At 41.3% G+C, this 23,355-nt stretch overlaps 2 protein-coding genes across 7 annotated transcripts; one reads left to right on the plus strand and one right to left on the minus strand.

The window, feature by feature from the left end:
• Positions 1-4,709: 4,709 nt before the first annotated feature.
• On the minus strand, positions 4,710-18,721 carry slc43a3b (solute carrier family 43 member 3b). Of its 4 annotated transcripts, none has more exons than XM_053429179.1 (13): positions 18,533-18,721; positions 12,575-12,885; positions 12,127-12,256; positions 9,790-9,836; positions 9,583-9,659; positions 8,907-8,999; positions 8,677-8,816; positions 8,200-8,315; positions 7,955-8,098; positions 7,416-7,523; positions 7,112-7,298; positions 6,054-6,177; positions 4,710-5,960 (listed from the first exon to the last, which is right to left on the minus strand). In XM_053429179.1, exons 2-13 carry the CDS (start codon positions 12,759-12,761, stop codon positions 5,835-5,837), a joined length of 1,479 nt encoding a protein of 492 aa, XP_053285154.1. In that variant the 5' UTR covers positions 12,762-12,885; positions 18,533-18,721; the 3' UTR covers positions 4,710-5,834. The 4 variants fall into 4 exon arrangements, with proteins under 4 accessions (XP_053285154.1, XP_053285157.1, XP_053285155.1 ...); XM_053429182.1 differs by lacking the exon at positions 18,533-18,721 and adding an exon at positions 18,019-18,494; XM_053429180.1 differs by lacking the exon at positions 18,533-18,721 and adding an exon at positions 14,996-15,391.
• LOC128446197 (uncharacterized) lies at positions 8,662-22,124 on the plus strand. 3 transcript variants are annotated; one of them, XM_053429185.1, is made up of 7 exons: positions 8,662-8,838; positions 18,490-18,643; positions 20,700-20,739; positions 20,820-20,875; positions 20,951-21,121; positions 21,501-22,003; positions 22,077-22,124. In XM_053429185.1, the coding sequence occupies exons 3-7, from the start codon at positions 20,714-20,716 to the stop codon at positions 22,083-22,085; spliced, it is 765 nt and encodes a 254-aa protein (XP_053285160.1). In that variant the 5' UTR covers positions 8,662-8,838; positions 18,490-18,643; positions 20,700-20,713; the 3' UTR covers positions 22,086-22,124. The 3 variants fall into 3 exon arrangements, with proteins under 3 accessions (XP_053285160.1, XP_053285159.1, XP_053285161.1); XM_053429184.1 differs by lacking the exon at positions 8,662-8,838 and having other exon boundaries at positions 18,220-18,643; XM_053429186.1 differs by lacking the exons at positions 8,662-8,838; positions 20,700-20,739 and having other exon boundaries at positions 18,220-18,643.
• Positions 22,125-23,355: the final 1,231 nt, after the last annotated feature.

The raw sequence follows: 23,355 nt of genomic DNA on the forward strand, positions 1-23,355 counted from the left end.
ATTTAGACCATATTTGAGTATTTGTGCACACCTATGCACGTGTTTGTAATTTGAGACATGTGTTATGTAAATCATATATTATAATATACAGAAGTTTTTTTTTAAGAATGTATTTCACACAACATACACGCTCACACATCCTCTTGTAGTCAGATCTGCCCTCTTGCTCTCAGCAACACTGCTGCTGTGTCAAAGTGAATCACGGGTACACTGGCATTAGAGCCAGTGTAAACACAGCATGTCCATGTTGCTGACTCCATAAGCTACACACACAGACAAACAGACACACAGACACATACACAGGCACATGCACATGCACATGCACACACACACACACAAACACACACAGTGATGAAGACCTTTCAGTTTTCAGGGTCGAGAGGTAAGATATCTCCAAGATGCTGACTTTTGATACACAAAGTTTTTTTTTTTAATACATTGATCAAACTAAGTCTCTTCTCTATATTCCTTTATGTGTATAAGTGAAAAAAACAACTTCTTGCGAGTTTAGGTTTGGCCGGGAATCATAACGCTGAGAATTAAAGGCCAGGTTCTGCACCTTTTTTCAAATCCAACGTAGTGCAATGTGTAAGGATTCATGAATCATACAAAATGTGGGCGTCAATTGTGGCATCGAAAGTCTGACAAGACTTTTTAACGAGACAATGAATCATTTGATATTTAGTTGTTGTGTCAGGAGAGAAGCTCCAGTGTGTAAAGTTCATATTTGCAACTCCTTCAAAATCGTGGTTAAATGTGGGCATCAGTCGTTCTTCTATCACCAAGAGTTAGGAGAAAATTAAAAAGCATTCATATCAAATCCTCTTAACTCAGGTTTAAAAAATCTGGAGAAGTAAAATAAGAGAAACCTTAGCTGTAGATGTGTGTGCATGTAGCCACTTAAACAGGCAGCAAAGGTTAGATAGAGGCATGTTATACTGCCAAAGGTATGTGGACAACCAAACGTTAGATTGCCAAAAATGTAATTTATGTAAAGTAGTTTTGTTTTTATAAAGGCAAGAATAATACAACTGCCACAGAGGGTTTTATAATCTGTCTTGTAGACCTGCTTAGACCCTCCTTTCTGTACCTGTGGAGCTTCAACAGCCTCCTCTTCTCCACCAAGGCTTTCCACAGGCAGGATGATGGGACCTGTGTTTACGAATGAGCTCCCAGTCAGCTTCTCCCAGCATGAGTGAGGTTCAACGCAGATGTTGGGTGATACAACCAGTGCACTCTTTCCACCCGAAGCTGCCATATGAGAGCACGTTCCATTCAGATTAAAGTCTCACAGAAAATCGAATTAGATGATTAAAAACTACGAAAAGTAAAACTACATTAGTATTGATTGAAAAAATGCACATAAAAATACCTTTGTTAGTGTTTGAGTGAATAATTATTGTATTATTTTTTTTCTGATGCTATCACGTGTAAGTAGAATTTTATCCGTTTTATCTGGAAAAGTGTGTAACACTGTATTTACAGCATGAGGACTATTTCCCAGTGATATGTGTAGCTAGCCTGGATGCCAGACGAACTTAGCCCCGCCCACAACATTTTTGGTCGGGCAGTTCGGTCTGGAGTCGCTCCGTTGGGAAAAAATTATGCCCGACCGGGCCAATCAGATTGTCAGGGCGGGCTTTATACGATGATTGACAGATGATCAACGGTAACGTAATCAACCACGTCATTGAAGGGCCCTTGGGTTGAATTAGTTTTCAACAAACATGCCTGCCGCTGGCGAGCTGAGATGTGTAGATGCTGCCATTGAGTCTGTTTTAGAAGACATCGACAGCGCATTAATTTTGAAAGAGGAACACAGAACGTGGAGGCGACGCCAGAGCACTGCGCTAATCCCTATCGCCCCGGCGCTTGGCTGTTCACAACGGACACTGAAGCGACGCTGAACCGCCGGGCAGCGCTAATAATATCACCCGTTGATCCAGTAGATCGCTGCACGGCTTTGTGCCGGTCACACCGGAGGCTGAAGCACCGCGCTGCGCCAAGGCTGCCTCGCGGTGCTTCAGCCTCCGGTGTGACCGGCACAAAGTTTTAACATGGGAGTGGATGGGAGCCAGCTGTTATTTAAGGCTTGGCGCTGCACTGAAGCTTCCGGTGTGAACCCGTCGTTAGTAAATAACTCACAATGCGTTGCTTAGCATACGTCACATACTACGTTGCTCTGATTGGTTGTAGGTCTATCCAATTGAGCGAAGAAGAATTTTACTTCCTGGTCAGTTGAAACACGCCCCATAATCACAGCCCAATGGAGCGGTCTCAGACTCACATTCTGACTAGAATTTTGAGTCTGACAACGTCAGGCTAATGTGTAGCAGTAAAATTAGTAGGAAACTATAATAAACAGTGCAACAGTATCAGAACTTGAACTGGGCTTGAGAACATTTAGACTACTTTCCACTGCTGAACAAACCAGGATCAAAAGCCCCAGAACACGAGTACACAAAATCTTCCATTTACATTTTTCCACATGATAAATGACATGAACGTCACTGTGTTCATTAGTCAGGAAGATTTCATTTGATGTGCTCATATCTGGGTAACAGCCTGAAACCCCCGAGCATCAGTCAGCTCCCTATGTTTCTACTCTTTGTGTGATTCATTAATTCAGTATCGGATGTGTTCAGACAAGCAGCTCACCACATCGGATGGAAAACAAAACATTGAAACTCACAGCATGAGCTCATTAAAATCTGCTGCTGCTCCCATCAAAGAGAGCAGATGTAAGTTAGAGTTTTGAGTAAATTTACCAAATCTGAGTCAAGACAGAAATCCTCGTTTGCAACAGATTCTCTCCAGAAACAGCTTACAGACACACACACACACAGACACAGACACACACGCACACACACACACGCACACGCACGATCACCTCATTAACAGATTTATTTGTATCCTCCACTCCTCCCACCTTCACTTCATATCTGTCATACATTTGTTTATGTAAGGGTGTTTATTTTTAAATTGACTAGATACTGACGATGGTGACGCAGATGACATGGTAAGAACCTGTCACATATGCACATGTCCCCTGCACACCGACACACACACACAGACACACACACACACACTCACTGGGCATGACAGACGTTGTGGGGCTTGTGGTGTTGTGGCAGAGCAGGTGATAATTTGAGAGAGGCTGTTGTGGAGGAGTGTCCCTGTTATTTCAGGTTCCAACTCTGCGAGAGAGATTTCTCCCCCCCCCCCTTTTCCCCCCTCAGACGATGCTGTCCTGTGTGAAACTTCTCAAGCAATGTCAGTAACAACATGACAACTCCCACCCAGACCATCAATGTGGTCTGTTGATCACTGGTTAATATGGAAGTCGTTGCGTCTGGGCCTGCTGTGATTCTTGCAGGTTTGCACTTCATTCATTAAATCAGATCAGACCGACATTTAAAGCTTTGGTCACTTCTGCTTTTTTTATTTGAGCTCCAGTCCGCTTCTGTCTTCCCACCGACTGTTGCCCATTTTCACCTTTTCCAATGTCCTGCAAGGTTGCGCCAAAGTCACAGAACATTTGGGATGCAGTCAAATACAAATCTCTAACTTCTCTGATGAGTTCTTTCAAGAGTGGTACTCAACAGATTCACATCCATAAAGTTGGTGTACTTGTGAGGGTGAGTATTAAGATCGCTGCAGCACAGGCTGAAATATCCTCACTTTTATATCCTAACCCTTTCCATAATGCAGCTCAATTGCATCTTTCGTCTGCTAAAAGCTGGAGTCTCTCCAACTTCACACCCATCGGTTCATGACGCAGGAGAATAAAGTAGATTCCAAGCACAATTTGAGAAAACCCTGACGACAGAGGGAAAACCACTGAGGAAATAACTGTTTTCAGACGGCCCCCCTTTCCCCCTGACAACAAGTGGACTGATTGAGATGTGTCAAAACATGTGGTGTGGATATTTAATTTGTCATTTTTTTATGATAAAAGAAAAAAGTTATAATTTATGTCTATATTACTTGGTAATAAGGTATCTTGTTTTTTTTTGTGACAATCTGAGCATGTTTTAATCAATGTAGGCCTGTATGGAGATGGATAGTAAATGCAGGTTTAAAAACATGGATCTTAATAGTAATGTCAATATCAGTAATAAGGTGAAATATCTAGGACAATTTATTACTCATCAAATGACAGATGCTTATTTAGGCAGGATGTTTGTACATTTATTTTGTGCATGTTTAGTCTGTGTACAGGCGTCTCTGTTCAGAGCATGCATAGCACTATACCGCCCACTTGTGGTCAAAAATGAAGTTGCTCTTAATGATGCTCTGAGAATATTACTCAAGTGAGCTAAATAGTTTGTAGTGAGTGAGATGTTTTTGGTTGCAGGATATATACTCCTAAATAAATGAATTTATTTGCCGGCTCAATGACTGAGATGAATGAAATAAAATCATCTTGGTTTTATTTAATAATAGGCTCAGCACTACACACGCTACCAATCCCAGCTGTGGAGGCAATGGCATCTCCCTGTTTGACATTCATTTATAAAGCCTGTCCTTATTTGTTCTTTTGTTTGTTTTTTATTGTATGAAATAATAATGTATTTTATCCGGACCCTGAGTTTGTAAAGTAAATATATCATACTTGATTTCACATTTTAGTAATTTTAACTTATGCAGCCGATGCAGCATTAACTTAACTTGTCAGTTAAAAAAAGATTTAAAACCTTTTAACAAAAACTGGTAAAAAGCCTTTGAATATCATCTAGTGTAAAACACAGAGTTACCAGAGATGTTTCATGTACATTCGTTTCAGTTTAATAGATTTAAATTGCATTGTTATACCACCTGCAGGAACATAATTCCTCTCAGCGGTGAAGAGCTGAAACATTTATTTAGAAAAAAGTAAAGTTCAAAATAGAATAATGCCCTTTACTACTTTCCCTTCAGTTCATATCGAAAGGCATTAAGCACAATCCTCATATTTGCATATTTATAGTTACATTTCAGCAAAGTTCTTCCACCATTTTGAATAAAAATAAAGAAAACATAAAACGGAAACACATAAGTCTTTACATGTCAACATTAGTTGGCAGGTAGGAGTTGACGTTAGAAACTCTGCTACTGTGTTACACAAACACCAAACACCTGAGAATGACAGAACACATTTGTGTGTAAAACAGCTCCACTGAGAGTCCAGCAGAGGGCATAGCTGTGCTGCCCTGTAATCACCACGTGGTCACAGTGCCTCCCTGAACACCTCGGGAGGTATAGTTTGGCCAATTGGATCGCAATCCATTCTCGTTGCATCATGGGTACAATTAAATCTGCACCCGTGTGATCAAGCTTGTGATCCGATCACCTCAAAACACATTTGAATGCCACATGTAAATAGATTAAAAGATAGCGACCTTTGCCCTGAGCAGAGGGGCTTCACATTTTCATGTCTGGTGTTTGTGATTTCATCTCCTCAATGTGTCTCTTTCATCTTTTTACAAAAACCGATGTCGTCGTTTGGCACTTTATAGCCACCATAACCAGGGTGTGATAGCCTAGGTGGCTACTATTACATAAGACACAAAACAGACCAAGAAAAACCTTAAGCACCACATCTGGGTGAACTATTTGTAACTTATACAGATGTCCAGTCAGAGCAGGCTGGGAACCACAGTCGATACGGCTGTGAACAAGCTTTTAGAGTTTGGTGAGCACACTATGACCACATTTTGCTACAATCTGTAGAGCATTCATGAATGCAGGACTTTATGTCCCACATGTGGCAACACAGTCATAAAAACATACTGAGGAGGTAACAGTGTCACTGGAGATAACAAATACAATTTAAGTTTAGTCTCAATTCACAGTCATTGAGAGGAAGCAGGCTCGGCTTGGCTCCCGGCTCGCCGCAAGGCCAGACCTCGACAGTGCAGGTAGACGGAGAGGGGATGGATGAAGGCCAGCAGGCTGAGCAGCGTCAGGGCGACGTTCAGCTGGAGGAGAGGCAAACATGAGGAGTCGTTTCAGAGAGGGTGAAGCTGAAGGCCTTGATTTACAGTTTTTCATCAGCTCTGTCGTGTACTCACATATAAAGGGTCTCCACCCAGAGGTCCCTTCACCAGAGAAACGCAGGGATACTGCAGTATGGTAAACACTGCAGACAGAGCCATGACCAGACCGTAGAGCTTCCCAAAGTGACGTGACGGGAAGCTACAAACACAAAGTGATGACGGAGCATAGAGAAATTGATCATAACAACACACAGAATAAGAGGAACTCAAACTTATAAGCATCAAATCATTCCTTTAAAATAATTTACTTCACACCCTTATTTCTCATTTAGAATCAGTTTATAAATCAGTTTAAGTCAGTAATTCCTCCTGATTAGGACTTTTAAACTGAGACCATTTCATTTTTATGCTATGGTAACTAAACTCTTGAGGTCTGTTCTGTTGACTACGTCTATATGATTAAAAAAACTCCTGTACTTGTGATACCTTTTGTGCATTGTACAAACATCAATAAGGTTTGGAAACGAAATCCTATGATTGTATAATGCAGAGGAAATTTGGACTTAAAACACCTTTTAGTGTTCGACACATTTGTGGATCTTTGTGTATTTCATTGTATTTTTAGTTTGGGGTTGTTTTCATGTGTGCAGGTGATATTAATATGTATAATCCCAACTCTATTATGATTTATTTTCTGTTAATATGCCATCATACAGTTAGAGAGGCTTTACAGGAGGACTCAGCTGTTGACAAATACATTAATACGTAATAATAATAATATATATATTATGAAAGTGCTTTACAAATATAATATATCATATATAATAATATTATTGTATAGCACTTTTCAATTCAAGTAACAAAGTGTTGTACAACAACCAACATACATCTCACAAAACTCCTTGTAATCAGGGGATTGTTATTAAGGAACCACAAACCGCTCTCTGTTGTGCGGTCATGTGTAACAGTCCTGCTCTATGACTGCCTGATTATCCGCGCAAATGTATGTTTGTAAAAATAACTCTCTTTCTATGTGTCTTTGTGTTCTTCCTGCCTTGGGATCACACTGCATAAGTGGGACCACAAAAGAACCACTTGTGTGTGTGTGTGTGACAGTGTTCATTGATACTCACGCCACACTGATGAAGGCCGCGTTTCCACCGAAGAGGAAGGAGCGGTTGAGCACCTGCAGGATGAAGGTGAGGTACTGCAGGGGCAGGTACGGGATGGTGGCACAAACTGAGAAGAACACGCACTGCAGTGCTGTCAGGAAGAGAGAGAGCACGGTGGCCCGCAGGTCGGCCTCCTGTTCACTCTCGCCTGTAAACAAGCACAATGTACAGAGCATGTTATCTCGGTAAGTCAAGAGCACACACATTATGTAGACTCTGGTGTGGGTGTGTCATGTGCTCGGGTGTCTGGACTCGTCATTGTTACCCAGAGCACGAGGTTTGCCCTTGTGTCTGTCCAGGATGAGGCCGTTCCAGGGGGCGCAGAGCACTCCACACAGCTGGGTGATGGCGAAGGCATTGATGTACTTGCTCACTGCAGAGAAACACAGGCAATTAGTTTGAAGAGGATGACAGAGAGGAAATAATGGTGATTTCCTGCTGTTAAGCTCACCAGTGTTTAATTGTAATCTAAACCTAAACTAAGCCTGTCTCAAAGGGATTTTAAATACAAGTAATTACTCTATAAAATTGCCAACAAGAATCAAAACAATATATTTGCATGAACAGTTTAAAGAAATATTTTGGCACAAGAAAAAACAACTGCTAAACAAATAAGATGTCTTCATATCGTGACCTTTCACCCAATGTCAGCTGGTGCTTGCAACAAAGAATCAATGGTGTAGGTAATGGAGGGATATGGATGATGGTGAAAGGCTGGGACATTGACAAAGGAGCGGATCCAGTGTAGTTGTGTTAAAGCGCAGACCAACTGGTGGAGGTGGTGTGTGCAGTGTGTGCGTTTACCCAGCGAGGGCTCTCCATCTGTCAGCCCCTCCAGCATGGGGTTGAGGGTTCCGATAAACAGGTAATGTCTGAGCTGCATCACCGACAACCAGAGCAGGTGGAGCACAAAGAACCTGGACAGCAGACACTCCCGGAAACTCTTCTCTGTGACAGAGGAGGGGGACGTCACACGGGCCAGACAGTTATTCTTTCACATCTGGATGTTTAGATCAGAGCCACAGTGACCTGCAGTCACACACACAAACCTTGTTTCGCGGGGGCGTCCTTGTCGAGCGGCTTATGCAATTTCTCTTTCTCCGACTGTGTGTCCCCATTCTCTGCCACTTTGGAGCTCAGGGCGGTTGATTTACCACAGGTTATCCTGACAGAGGTCAAAGGTCACAGTGGCGTCAGAGACTGAGGGGACTGTGGGAATTTTTTTTTTATCCAAATATGTGAGGGTTTAAGCCCTAACCCACAACAATCACTCTACAGGATATGATGGATATTTCCACAGAGAGGAGGGATGAGGGAGGTATTTATCATTAACCAGAACATTCAGTATTTTAATTAGTTTCTAATTCAAACAGGAAATTCTATTCCACCCAGATTTTGCCTTGTTATTGTTGCCAGTGATTTTCCTTCTTTCTTTTGTTTAGATAGAAACAGAAAATAATGAGACATGTTTACACATGACACATGAGCACATGACACACATGTGAGGGGGTGCTGCAGACTCATACCCGTAGGTGTAGTGATCAGGCAGCGGGTAGGGAATGAATCTTCTGGGCATCAAGAAGAAAGTCCTGAACACATGAATGGTGCTGCAGGCCGTCAGGAAGAGGAAGGCGGATCGGAGAGAGACTCCGACCTCATGTAACAACTGCAGGAGAAAACAAGAACAGGTAGAGATCATCTTTAGAATGCGAAATTTAGATTTTATCCAGAAGAGCAGCGTGTGTATGTTTCTCACCTTAATGATAAAAAACAGGGCTGAGGACGAGTCAAAGGCCCCGTTATAGATCGTGATGATGGTGGAACGATGTGAGCCGAACAAGTTTCCAACCTGCAGGAGGGAAATTCACATCAATCACGAAAGATGAATGTTGCGTCTCTCTCTATGTGTGATTAAGGCTTTCTCTTTGCATCCATCTTTTGTCATTTTATGTCATTTGACATTATTTTTCCTGATTGAGTTTGACGATGTGATCTCTGAGTCGCTGCGTCACCAGGAATCAATAAGCCCAGAGTTTGGTCTGAGAAAAACCCTGCACTCATATATTACTGCACTATTTATAATACTCATACAAATTTCACTGGGGACAGAGCCTCTGGTCTTTTTGTTCCTCGAGACACTTTAATCCAGAAAACATGAGGATCTCAAAGATCATGAGGTCAAAGCTTGTTGGCTCCAGTTTTGTTTTTAAAGGGATGAGATTGAGTTGGTGGTGCTTGATCAAGTGTCTTTTTTTACAGAACCTTTACATGATAACACCAAAGTAAACATGGAGGGCATCAAGAAATGACACAAAAAAAGACACATTTACCAATCTAATATATATATATATATATATATATAGCTAATGTCAACTTTCATTTATCAAAAAGAATTTTCCATTTATGAACGTGTGAATGTGTGTGTGAAGTACCTGTATGTTGGTGATCAGAAACATGATGCCACCGACTGCCAGGAGGGTGAGAGCTGGGAAGAGCAGGTTGGACATAGCTGATGGAAACAAGGACAAAAGGGGAAAAATGAGGATCCTTATCTGTTATAGCTGTAACACTTCAGTTTTAATATTTGAATGTTTGTTGACACAATAAGGGCCTGACGCAGACCAATAATTATTTTTCACCTGAAGAGGAGAAGGCCACCATCATAGTTCCCATGGAGTAAAGACATCTAGTGCAGGAAAAAGAAATTCCAGTGTTTTTATGTTGTTGCCATTTTGGATGCTTCATACTATGGATAATTTGCATCTCAATATGGAGAATTTGATATGCAAATCAAAATTTTTGTTAAAGATAAAAATAAATCAACACTGTCAGCGATAAAAATAAAATTGTGACACTCAATACAACAAAAACATGTTCACACCAAGTTTTTCTGTTCTTTTAATTTCCTTCTCTCAGGCTGTCGTGAGCCAAGATCCACCCTCGGCTCATCGCCTTCTCCTCAACTATTTGCATTCCTTAACTTCCTCCACCCTCTTTTAGTGGAAACATATGGATGTCCTCAGTGCCTGTTTGTTATTGGGGTTTAGATATATCTGGGGCAATAAGCACGGTAGTAAACGGTGTTATCTTAAAAAACAGATTAACTCCGAGCCAAAGAAGGACGTCTCGTTCCCACGGACAGAAACATCTGCACGAAAAAACATATTTTGAACACTCCTCCATCTTTAAGTGATTAATGGTCCTGTGACATTTTCTGTTTCTTAGTCATTCTCCTGTTCTTTAGAGTTTCATTGCACACCACTGTTGTGTTGTTTTTACTTTTCTTATAAAACACTCAACTTTTAGTCTTCGGGCTTTTTAAATGTTTGCTTCGTATTCATGCGTGTGTCTGCTGAGAACATCCCTCAAGGTATTCTGATGTCTCTGTTTTCACGTCTCCATGTTTCCATGTCAATTCCCTTCACAATCTTAGCCGATACAACAGTCTTTAGAAAATGTGAGGAGCAGCGAAAGTGTCCTTGAATTCTTTAGTCTTTACTCAAAATAGTCCTTACAAAGTAAAAATTACAAGCACACAAACGCAAACACACACACACACACAAACACAATATAAAGACATATAACGCTATATCCACGGCTCTCTCCATGACTCCCAACAGTAAGTAAACAGATTTGTGAGTTTCTCAGAGGGAAACACCACAGACAGACTGAAACTAGAGCACAACACTTCTGCACAGAAGGGTTAGTTTATCCACCAGCGGCAGACTGAGTGGAGTCCTGCTGGGAGAGAGCAGTGGCTCATCTATCGTCAGTGAAAACTGGTTTGGTTTGGGTTGAAACGTGATGTTGATGGTGGAGGCTGCAGCATCATGATCGTTACGGACATTCTGGTTAAGAAACTGGAGAGTTCAAGGTGTTACCGACACAAGTGAAGCAAATAAAGAGTTCGTTGTGCTTTTCTTTCTAATGATTTGGTTTTAATATCTTGAATGCATAAGTGTCATGTTGCAGTATTAGGTGTGTAAAAGCGTGCCACTGTCACTTCAAGGTTTGAAAAGTATCCGGCATGTTGAAGGCACTCATATTTATGAGTGTGGGCGTTTGGTGCAGATCTCAATAAGAATCTAGATCCAATGATTCAGAATGTGGCTTCATAAGTGGAATATATGGCAGTAGTGGAGCGCCTTCAGAGAAAAAAATGTAAAACACGCGGTGCTGCAGCTGTTTGAAATGAAGGCTTGAACTACAAAGTAAAAAGCAATCTATGAACGAGTACTCTGGTGTTTTGTTATTGCTTACTGAGAAGGTTTTGTCAGATTGTGTATAGTTTCTTCTGCTCTAAGAATCTAAACTTACTTCAGTTCAAGTTGTGGGCAGGATGTGTTATTATCTGATGTAGATTCTTGTCGCATTAAAAGATCAGACATCTTGTTAGTGCACATGCAGATGAACCAAGCATTGAAACACTTTTTCTCGCTGCATCTACAGTATGTTTAAATGTAAGGGAATATGATCATGTTTATTTCCCCTTTGATTGATCATACAATGTAACCTTGATCAAGCTGTATCCTGTACTACTGAATGAATCTTGGCCGGATTGCTTTAACTAAGGCATTGTTGTTTTGATTTCATCAGAAGATCCCAACCTTTGACTTTGTAACAACCCAACCAGAGTTGGAGGGAAGAGCCAAATGTATAAAGACAAAGAACTGCTTCCCATTGGTGTGCATATTACAAACTAACCTTTGTTATATGCACCATGCTCTGAGCATTAAAGTATTACAATACTGTAAGAGATTTGAGTCTTGTTTCCTCGCTGTTAAAGTGGGATTGTAGAAATTGCCACGACAATAATAATCCCATTAATGAAATGCTCATGTTGTTCCTCTTTCCAAGTCAATGTCTATCAACCTGCCTGTCCTGTACAGACTAACTCTGAGTTGAGAGAATACAAAGGTAATTGTTTGTCTCCATTGAGCAATCACTCATGTAGTGTGTGAAGGTGTTGCACTCACATTCCAAAGAGCCGGGCCACTGTCGTGCCAAAACGGTCAAAGAGGAAACCGCTAGTCAATGTCAGGAAATTGTTCATGAAGGAAGCGATGGTGAAGACAAGCGAGAACCGCTCATCCTGTCCACTGCAATCTGCAGACACACACACAAACACACACACACACACACACACACACACACACACACACACACACACACACACACACACACACACACACACACACACACACACACACACACACACACACACACACACACACACACACACACACACGCACACAAAGACACATGTCTGAGATTTCTCCTTAAAAAAAATCATCATTCTTCCAACATTTTTAAAGTCGCAATTAATTTTAGACATCAATGTTAAACCTTTTGCATTTTACAAAAATCAAAATGTTTATAAATGCACAGAATTCAGAGCTGTGAATGTCTGGAAATCAAACTGACCTAAGACCTGTGTTCCATTGACTCCTGTGGTGTTGACGCACAGATCGCTGAAGTATCCCTCTGTCTTCAAGACGAAAACAAGCGAAGCCCATCCGAACACAGCTCCGGCGAAACACAGACACTCCACCAGGCCCGTGGCAAAGGTGAGGCCGCGACGCATCGACAAGCCAATCTCAAAACCCGGCATGGTCCCACACACACTCACTCACTCACAAACACAGAAATGCAGGGGGATAATACAGACAATTTATATTTTCACCTGCATTGAAATTAACTGCACAAAGACACAGATCCACACACAGACACGGCACCTGGCAAAAAAAGAGAGAAATTTAAGTCAATGTGAAAAGAATTTAGAAAGGATTCACCTTTAAAGCATTATATTCATTTTCATGGTAAAAACATTGACTTACGTGATGTGTCAAAAAGCACAGAAAACGTTGCACAAGTGAGACTGCAGCAAAAACTGAAAACATCTGGACACAAACATCCTGCAGGGTCAGCGCTCCCCAAAGAGAAAAAAAAATGAGTCATAGGAATTTACATATAAGCAGCAGCGAAAAAAGTTGTATTTACTCAGAAACTGGTCGGACATAAAACACACATCTGAAAAAACAGGAGCTGTTACGATATGCAAGTGCTAATCTATAACAAATACATCATTTTGTGAAGCCACAAAGAGCAAATATCCAGCAAACCAAAAATTGCACAGTTGTTAATATTCTCCGCAACTCACTGGTATTCAGGAAAAGATATGAATGGGAAGAGTAGAAAAAAGATGTGCTCTCACAAAACACACCAAATGCTCTTACTCCACTTTCCGAATATATATAGTCTGGCTCTTCTCCCTCCTCTCCCTAGCCAGTTCCCTCCCTTCACAATGTACCCCCCCCCCCTTCTCCTTCTCTAGAAAACCCCTTTTCTCCAGGGCCTGCAAAAAATTATCCCTCCCACATTTCCCGGCGTTCACAAAGCGACGTTATCACTCGCCAGCAGGCAGAAAGACAGGGATGCTGCAAGTACCTCATGACTTCCCATGATGCCACAGGCCTCCCTAGAGGTCCCTATAAGCTTTCTGCAGAATTAAATCATATTTTTAAACGTATAGCTCCTGTTCATAGGTGAAGGGCAACACAAAGTACTGTCCTGCCTTTAAAGCATCCACTTCAGCAGGTGTGCCCAGCTGGATGAGAGGAAAATTAATCTTAGTTCGGTCTTAAATTATTTGTTTAACTCTGGTTTGTAGTTTGTCTACAAGGTTTAGATCCTTAATATTCCTGCTTTAGATAAACTTTGAGCAGTTCGACCCACTGTAGAGATGTAAAAAGGACAAAATTATATATTTATAGATCGAGCAAGTGTCATTGTCTCTTGGTCTGTTTATGGCAAATGTTCAATAGGCCAGGGATGACAGATAGTTTGAAAGAAGAGTAAAGCCATCTAACTAGGACACATGACTGACAGGGCTGGTGAGTCAACGACTCAACGAAACCAGCAGCAGGTGGGTCCAGCCTCTCAGGTAACCTCAACGACTCCCACTGACCCAACCAGTTGAACACCTCTAACACAATTAGAACTGAAGAAGCCTCCTGGATGAGAGGTGAAACGTTTTCAAGAAACTCCACCAAGTCCAGTTTACCTGTTTTTCAGCACTGGGATATAAACTGGGCCACTTTTATTTAGTCAGTGATGCATATCATTCATAGCTGCCAGGAGCCAGCTGTGGGTCCAGTGTCTTACCAAAGGACACTTGGAATCAAACTATCGTATAATTCTTATATTAGAGTTACGTCACTGCATCAGAACGGCCTGAAGCCTATTTAGATTCGGGTCTTTCCTGTTTGGCTGCTTCCATTACCCCTCTCATTAGAAGGGTGTTGCTATGCAACTGTTGCCATGGCAGATGAGCAATCAGAGCCACTGCCATCACATAATCTTCATGTCCAGGCCCAGCTCTGTTTAATCTGATGTTGGCTTCTTGTGTCAGTGGGATCCAGATGTTGCTGGTCGCTGAGGGCCGAGATGCAAATCACTGCAGAGAGTCCGACTCTGCTCATGGGATCTCAAATGTAAATTTAACCACCATCATCACCGCATCATAAGACACAGCTCTCTTCAAACCCTCACGCCATGTGACTTCCAAAGAAGAGAGTGCACTTCCTGAAACCAATATAAAAACACACGACACCGCCACCGCAAATTTACACATGTGAGTAAGAAGCGAAAGGTCCTGAATCTGAGAAACTTCCTCCTTCACTAACGTCAACAAATCCCATGATCATAGAACATAACATGAATTCATCTGTACAGCTTTTCAGTGAAGCCACAAACTGATACAACTTCCTGTTCTGTACCTATAGAAACTATTAAAGCCTCGGTGTGGAACTGGGTTAAATTTTTCTTTCATTTGAATTAACTTACCCTTTAACAACAAGCAACATGGATACGTGCATCATAGACGTGGAAGAGTGGGACGTTTAGATATGTGCTGCTCAGCACCTATAGTACCGAGGAGTGGCCTGCCCGAGGGCCCTGAGGCAAATGAACTGCTGATCCTCTATTAACCAACCATTCCTCCCCTTCCTCTTGCAGTCTGCCTCATGTTCATCTGCTCTCATTCATATACTCTAGCTCTGGAGCATGGACTTAGGCCTCACAGCTACATTTTGACACAGAAAGCCCTTTAAACAAAGAATCATGACCTGGTGAACTGTGCTTTCGTGATGCACGTCCCACACAAGTTGATCATTTAATCCCCCGCCTGATGTCAAACAGTGAGGATTTCTGGGGCTTTTGTGGGTCTATGAGAATACATGTAGTTTATCGCTCTACCTGTTTAGAGATCCATGCTCTCGTTTAGGTTGTGATTAGGGTTCATGACTCTGGAAAAAAATAAGAATCTCTTTTTGTTTAGAATTGTAATCACTTCTAGATTAATATTTTTAAAATCCATTTCTCCTTTGGATTCTTTGGTAGAAAGCAGGAGTGTGTGTGTATTGATACAGCCCATGTCCTCAATTAAAAGGAAGCAGAATCATTGTGGTGTGAATCAAGATCGAGATTTTAATATGATTAATCGTGCAGCTCTAGTTCTGGGTATGGGTTAGCCATGTGTAGTGGCGGGGCTAGGAGGAGTTTCATGTTATTACAGGTCAAGTGTGTGCGTGTGGGTTTCTTTGTTTGCATAAGCAGAACACACACGCTGCTGTCGTGCGAAAGGGGAAAGTGCTGAAATCAGCAACTTGATAATAATAAGATGTGCACGGGACTCATGTTTCTCCACCTTACCCTCGACTTCTTCTTTCTAAAAATGTACAAGATGAGGATGAAATGCCACATGACGAGATCATCTGACAAGCCCTTTTGCGATATGTTTTTATGAATGAGTTTTTTTTTAATGAGTATTGTGCAATAACAATCCACGCCATCAAGTGCAGACCACATGGTGACATTTTTTTTGTAGATCTAATTAAAGTTGTAAAACGAAGCTTACTCGTTGGCACTGTTCAGGTGAAAAACACTTGTTTCTCTCCAGATCGTAATAAATTGTTTACCTTTGCAACAGTCGAAGACTTTTATATAAAGCCTGGGTGGAGTTAACCCTTTGATACACAACATGGGTCAAAAGTGACACAGTTTATATTTTCTATATCTTAGCAGTGAATGATTTCATTCCAGTATTTCAGGTATTCCCCAATTAACTAGATTTTGATCATCACAAATCCTTATTTATTTTTTATGACCCGTATTAATTTCCTGTTATTTCATGCATGAGCGTTTCTTTACAATTCAAAAATCTGACTTCAACAGTAAGTCTATGACAGTGGTCAGTGCTCTCCAAGCTGATTTTGCATTATAGTCTTTACTGTATCAAGGTGGCCCCACCTGCCCCCCCCCCCCCCCCCCCCCCCCCTTAGCAGCGCCACTGCACTGAGGAGCATTCCTCCGCAAGTCAAAACGTTACTGCTCCTCGGATGTTTTTGTAATCACTCACTTTCTAAAAACCTGCTGAATTCATATTTATGTTCCTGGATAAACGCGGCGCTGCTTCTCCTGCAACAATGAAGTTAAAACCCAGCGTTGACTCGTAAACTCTAGAGCGAATCAAACAAAAACAAACTATTACGGTCCACAGATTTAATGTAAATCGGATTAAATTTGTAAAACAAGGCTTCCTTCCTGTTGCCAGTAAGTGGCGCCTTCACTACACACAGACTAATCTGTTCAGGCCAGGGCTCTGATGAAGCCTGAGCAATTTGAGGCCGATTGGGCAATGTGCAGTAAAGTTAAAAAAAACATCCTGTTTCATGGCAAATCATTAGGTGGCGCTATGTCCCTGAGTTAAAATTGACAGATTGAGCTGTTCAGGCCAGAATTCTGATCATAGGTGAGTATTTTGGTGTTATAACACACATGCAGTTTGAGGGAGATTGAACAAAGTACACTGAAGTTACAGCAATTTCTAGTGTCACGGCGATATGTTGAAATTTGACGCCACGCCACTATGACGCTGTTCGACAAAAACTCACAGTTTCCATAAGACATCATCATCAATTTCTTGAGGACCTTCTAACAAAGTTTGACACAGTTGTGAGCAATGGACAGGAATAGTCCACCCCAAAATGATAATTCACTCATTATCTAGTCACCAGACTGATGGAAGGGTGGGGAAGTGTTTGAGTCCACAAAACACTGCTGGAGTTTCAGGGCTAAACTGTGTAGCATCCAAATACAATACAAATGAGGATATTAGGGACTTATCTACAGACTTAAAAAAGAAAACATAACATGCCTCCACACTTCTCCTCTGGTGTCCACAAGCCCTGACATTCATATTCAACTCTTAACAAGATAAATTATCCTTTTTCCACGATCAACCCCCTGAATCGGAGCCACACCAATATTTAATGGGGTCTTTCTTTGGTCGGACCCCCCTCCACAAAATTGTGCAAGACGGTTGAAATTTTTTTGTGTGATCCTGCTGACAAACAGACAGGAAAACGCAGACAATAAGGACAAATTGAACAGGCCACAATTATAGCTGTGACCTACTGCTGTGGTTGGACTGTATGGCAAAAAATGATATCAAGATAAAAACTTTCATTCAGTCGATAATCATCAAAATATATTCCCATTAGGATTGACAGACAGACTTTTGCCTCTGAATGAAAGTTGTGGTTTTAAACTTGTCTCCCACAGCAGCCAGTAAACTAATGCTACGAACTATTGACTCACATGCCAAGCTGTATCTACATGGACAGAGTCACTAACACGGCAAGCATCATTGTCCCTGATGGTCCCCTCTCCTCCTCATTTAAACTGCTCCCATCGCTATTCACAAAAGCAAACTGAAACTGTCAGTTTTCTCCAAAAGCTGTAAAGTTCTTAAACATGCATAATCGCGTGATGTGCAACTGGTGTGGACTAAATATTCAAATACCTACCATGCATGTGTTGGTTATGATGTTGTTATGTTGATGTGTGGAAAAAATCTCTCTCTCTCTCTCTCTCTCTCTCTCTCTCTCTCTCTCTCTCTCTCTCTCTCTCTCTCTCTCTCTCTCTCTCTCTCTCTCTCTCTCAAACATACAAACAGTAAAACTACAAACAAGTCAGCTCTTGTCTACTTACATACCAGAGCATAGCAATGTTGCACAATGGTGAGATCAGCAAAGCAAACATGGTTAAAGCTGTTTGTGTTTGACCAGGCAAAATCAACACACAGACAGAGTCATGACATAGTTAACCGATGGTGTTATGATGAAGTCTCTGCACAGGTCATGCTCTGTTTTCTGTTTACTACACACTTCACACTACACACTACACACTGCACACACATGAAACGAGTCGTGGGATAACTCAGAGTCTGGATAACAAGGAAAAGAGAAAAACGCCTGTGATCTCTTGTCCCTCTGCAGCTGTCTGGTGTCTTGCAGTGGGAGGAAGTATAGCTTTACTTACGTGGAGCTATGTCCTCCTACTGCTTCCCCATTGTCCACACCATCCACATAGATGCAGGAGATGCAGGAGGCCAGCGGGGAGGACCCACATGCTGCGGCCGCTGCTTACAGGGTGAGCGTGGGTCCAGACACTTCTGTTTTGCCATCAGATAAAAACACATGGAAGCCAGCCTCTGTTCTGCTGCTGCTGCTGCTGCTGTCAGCATCGTCCTGACTCCTCCAGGTCCAAGTGCCCCCCCACTCACTTCACCTCTTCTCCTTTGTCACTTGTTCATGGACAGTTGTTGTTCTTAGAAGGTTTGCATTGCCAAAATTGCTGATGATCAATATATGACATCAAAATGTGTAACTGGTCAAACTAATATGCACACTTTTCTCTTTTCTCTCTTGTTCTCTTTCTTTGTCTCGCTTGCTTTTTTGTAACTCTTTTCACACTTCTTCTTTCTCTCTCTTTTCTCATTTGTCCTATTTATCTTTTTTCATACTTGTTCTCTTTGAAAGAAATCCACATGCAGAAATATACAACTGCTCTTGATCCACTCATGAATAAAAAGCAATGGAGGCATTAAATGGTAAATATGTATCATCATATAGTGGAGAATGGAGCATATCACAGTCTGTGTCTCTTCATCACAATAACCTGTCTCACCAGTGACAGAGAAGAAGTGAAGGGAGAGACCCTGGAAACAAAGACATTGACTTCTGTGTTTGATTAGAGGACCGTCACTAAGTTTTTGTATGATGGCGCCATCGTGTGACCATTTTATAAAAACTACATTAACTTGAAAAGTTTTTTTTTAAACAAGATAGACAATGAAATACTACAGCAGCGTTTGAAATCATAAAATTAATTTGCTCATGAATTTTGCATGAGAAGACCCGTATTGAGGTATCTGTACTTGACGACTTCTATTTAATGCCACTTTAGACATCTAATGAATTATGCCCTTTTTACTAAAGCTTTAGTTAAAGGTTACATTGCAGATTGGGAAAAGCAAATTAAAATATGTTCAGAGATACTGAAGTTGGAAACGAAGATGAAAGATGCAGCTTACGACCAACACTACTCGTTTAAACATGGAGCTGGTTCTGTTATGGTTCAAGCCTGGATAGCTGCCGCTGGAGCCGGCACGTTGACATTTACTGATGATTTTCACTGCTGATGGAAGCAACATGAGTTTTTTAAAGCTCAGATTGATGTATAAAAACATTTATTCATTCAGCATCTATATGATTTTCCTAGACAAACAAACAAAACAACCAAAGATCTTTTCAGGTTTAAGAACTGGAATATATTCCTCTCAGTCTCAATGAGCTGCATCACACTTCTTGCAGAGTAAAGGCAAAGGCCAGGGAGAGCGTCACCATGGACAAGAGAAGCCTACACTGTCTTTGACTACAGTGAATTTCCTATACAGAAATTAAATAAGATGATTTTCTTGACTGAATGTGTCCAATTACTTTTGAATCTCCAATCATTGAGCATTACTTATTAAAAAAAATAATGTTTTCCGATTGGAAATCGGGAATAATATTTTTACAATAGTCATTTTGAGTATTGAAAAGGTTTTTTGTCACAATGCAACGAAACTATCAATCAATATTACTTTATTTATGTAGCACTTTTCATGCACAAAAAATAATATTATTTTTCATAAAATCCTGAAAAGGCAGAGATGTATTTAAGTGAGTAAAATCAATAAAATAAAGTGCATTAGAAGAAAAATAATAAAAAAATATTAAAGTAGGTTTAAAAAAGGTACTCCAAAAAATGTAAATGGCTAAAATATGAATGAATTGACATGTAAATAAGATCAGCTGATGGGAACATGATCTAAGACATCTGTGAATGGATGGCTAATTTCAGGAGAGGATTTCCTGTGGAAGCATAATTTGATCAAGGTATTTTCCTCGGTTCCTAATTTTAACTGAAACAAAAGTTTCTACACACTGACAGTTATAATAATCAGACATAAACGAAACTTGATTTATTTTTTCATGCAACATAAACACTGAGGTAATGAAGAGAGGCCACCAACCTTGTTGCACCTGATCCTCGTTCAGTCAATGTGCAGAGGTCTGACCTGTCAATCACCAGCAGCTGTCCATTGTTAAGCTGGGATTGATCGGCAGCATTTATTAACCCGCACCTCCGTCTGCATGTTCAGTGTGATCCTTCAGCATGACGACTGCACGGTTCTTCTTTGGGTAAGCTGCTGTGCTTGTGTCACAGGCAATTTGTCTGTTTGGAAACTTGTGTTCTTATGTTTGATTTTAAATAATTTCAGGGCTTCCCTCTGGGCTCTGCTGGTTGTGGACATGTGCTGTGGTCCTGTCCAGAGAGGTAATCTCTCAGTCTGGTTAAAACATTTGCATGCTTCCGTTAAATTCACGTCTGAATAACGTCTCTTGTGTTCAGGCTTTAATCCCGGTGCGTCCAGTTCTGTGTATCCAAGATCAGGCGCTAGTCAGGGAATGCCTTCCAGCCAGTATTCACCTGGAGTCATGCCTGAGGGCCAGAGCCAGAGAGCGAAGGAGGATCCTGCAGGCCCAGCAAAGTCAGGAGCTGGATTTCAATCTGGCTCAGAAGGTAGAATATCTAATGCTTTAGAAAATATGTTTTTGTATCTACAACATAACTCTTGTTGCCAGTATCTTGTGTTTTTTGTTAACCATCGTTAAATAGAATCCTGTAGAAAAGTGCCCTGACAGGTGTTCAGTGTTTAGTGATTGAAGTTGCAATTGTCAAGTACAAATGATTTTGTCCAGATTCATTGGAGCATCTGAATTTATCTCTGCACGCACCTTGTGCATAAGCTAATACTGGGTTGAGGCTCAATAACTTCACCATATCAGGTGGATTTTAGTCCTTTGGCAGGATTTTGAATGAAGGGCTTGGTTACTTTTGTGAATTCAGATTTTTAATCTGATGCACCTCATTTGATCTTGCTCATTTTATTTTTCCACAGAGAGCAAGTGGCTCTTTGCACCTCCGATCGTCGACTATGAGGAAACCTCTCCACCGCTGTACCAGGCAGGGGAGCTGTCCCAATTCGAAAGGTCCATTGATGCTGGCGATTATGACTACGAGACTGTGGAAGAAGGCCCCCTGCCGCCACCTTATTATGGACCAGAGTATGATCACACGCCTCTGGATGAAAATCTTGAAGGCTACACCAGCCCACCTCTCCCAGATGGACGCTGGATTGCTTATCCTTACTACGACTACAGGTTCCTGACTGGCCAATATCCAACAGGCACAGTCAGTTACTTCAGCGGCAGTTCAGACCAAGGATCCGACAACTACGAAGAGGTTCACTATGTGAGAGACTTCCCTGCTCCACCACAGCCAATCAACTCTCCCATGGCTAAAACTCCTGAGGTTCCAAAGCAACCCTTTTATTCAGGTAGACCAGCCAAGCAACCAATTCGCCAGGCAGGTGGTTATGGGAGCCAATCTAGCGCAGTCAAGGTAAATTGACACAATCTAGCACAAAATCTTGTCTATTTTGTGTACATGTGCTAATGTTGACCTTGTCTTTCAGCATGTCTAAGAGGTGGATCCCTCAGAAGGATGTTTCAAAATTCAATAAGACTTTTTCAAATACTTGCGTTTCATGCATTTTTATTGACCTGTAAAGGACTTGTTCCATGTGGCAGCGTAATTGAATGGTGGTGACAAATCAATCATCGGGAAAAGATTGGTATAACATGCAGCCTCCTCTGCCCTTAATGTACATGTGAAACTCTGCAAGTTTCCAAACTATTAAACCGCTATCCCACATGGTCTTTAAACCTAACCCCCTTCTGTCAACATGTGTTTTTATTTGTTTACACTACATTTTAAATGAAATGGTGGCAAACACTGACAAGTATTGTGAAGCTAACATTGCAGTAAAAGACCAGTCTGGTTGGTGTCATCAAAAAACCACTTGAACAATTCCTGTCAACTTTATGGGCTGGGGTTCTATAGTGAGGAAAAGTTTCAACTGCAGGTGAGGTGGGGGGGGCAACAAGTCTTCAAACGAGTCAAATGACAACTCTACTTGACGCCATGGTTTCATGGCCTCCTCTATCCAGAGAGGACATGGAAATACACATGGCGCAGATCTTTTTTATAACTCATCCTAGGGGTACCAATACCTCCCAATTATATCCCAGAAAGGAGTTTAATATGGGCCTTTTTAAAATGTTACAAGAGTGCAAAAAAACTAGTGGAAGACGAATATCTGACATATCCAATTGCTTTGAATTAAAAAAAACACTTGTAGCACATCTCACTGCAGAATGTTTAATTCTACAATCCAATTGGGGTCAAACTATCCGTTTTGAACTCAATGCCTTAGATACAAACATTTTAGTCCTGGTGCACTGGTGTTCTAGAGCGATACATCACATTAAAGAGTCAAACCCAAAAGCTGTGAATCATAACTGAAGATCAGAGCTAACTTGAAACTTGCACACCTTTCGGTGAGTCCGGCACGATATGTCTTGCAATTAGTTACTATGGAACCTTGACCTCATGTGGTTGTGCCTTCAGTGATAGTCGTACGGCCTACAGTTAATTAAATACAGGAAAGCGAAGTTGATGGTTATAGAAGGAGGATCCGAAAATGAAGAGCGTATGTCATCTATCTTTTTTGTAAAGTAGTTGACAAAGTGGCTTGGTAGAAGGGAGGAAGGAGGAGGGGGACTGGGGGTGGGGTCGAGGAGGTTAGAAAATATGGAGAAGAGTTTATTTTAATTCACGCTGACATTAATGTAGCAACTGATCCAACTCAATTTTTGACCAGAGTCAGAAGATGACAACTGGGGTGAGCTAGA

Source organism: Pleuronectes platessa, chromosome 8 (assembly GCF_947347685.1).
Source record: "Pleuronectes platessa chromosome 8, fPlePla1.1, whole genome shotgun sequence".
Classification (NCBI taxonomy): domain Eukaryota; kingdom Metazoa; phylum Chordata; class Actinopteri; order Pleuronectiformes; family Pleuronectidae; genus Pleuronectes; species Pleuronectes platessa.

What these genes read in the sequence shown, in the direction of transcription:
- LOC128446197 (XM_053429185.1), top strand. Translation starts at nt 20,714, where the DNA reads ATGACGACTGCACGGTTCTTCTTTGG. An exon ending in CTGTGGTCCTGTCCAGAGAG is followed by an intron (nt 20,876 to 20,950) that starts GTAATCTCTCAG and finishes TCTTGTGTTCAG; the next exon opens with GCTTTAATCCCGGTGCGTCC. An exon ending in ATTTCAATCTGGCTCAGAAG is followed by an intron (nt 21,122 to 21,500) that starts GTAGAATATCTA and finishes ATTTTTCCACAG; the next exon opens with AGAGCAAGTGGCTCTTTGCA.
- slc43a3b (XM_053429179.1), bottom strand. Translation starts at nt 12,761, where the DNA reads ATGCCGGGTTTTGAGATTGGCTTGTCGATGCGTCGCGGCCTCACCTTT. An exon ending in GGTGGCCTTCTCCTCTTCAG is followed by an intron (nt 9,660 to 9,789) that starts GTGAAAAATAAT and finishes TGTTTCCATCAG; the next exon opens with CTATGTCCAACCTGCTCTTC. An exon ending in CCTGATCACTACACCTACGG is followed by an intron (nt 8,316 to 8,676) that starts GTATGAGTCTGC and finishes GACCTCTGTCAG; the next exon opens with GATAACCTGTGGTAAATCAA.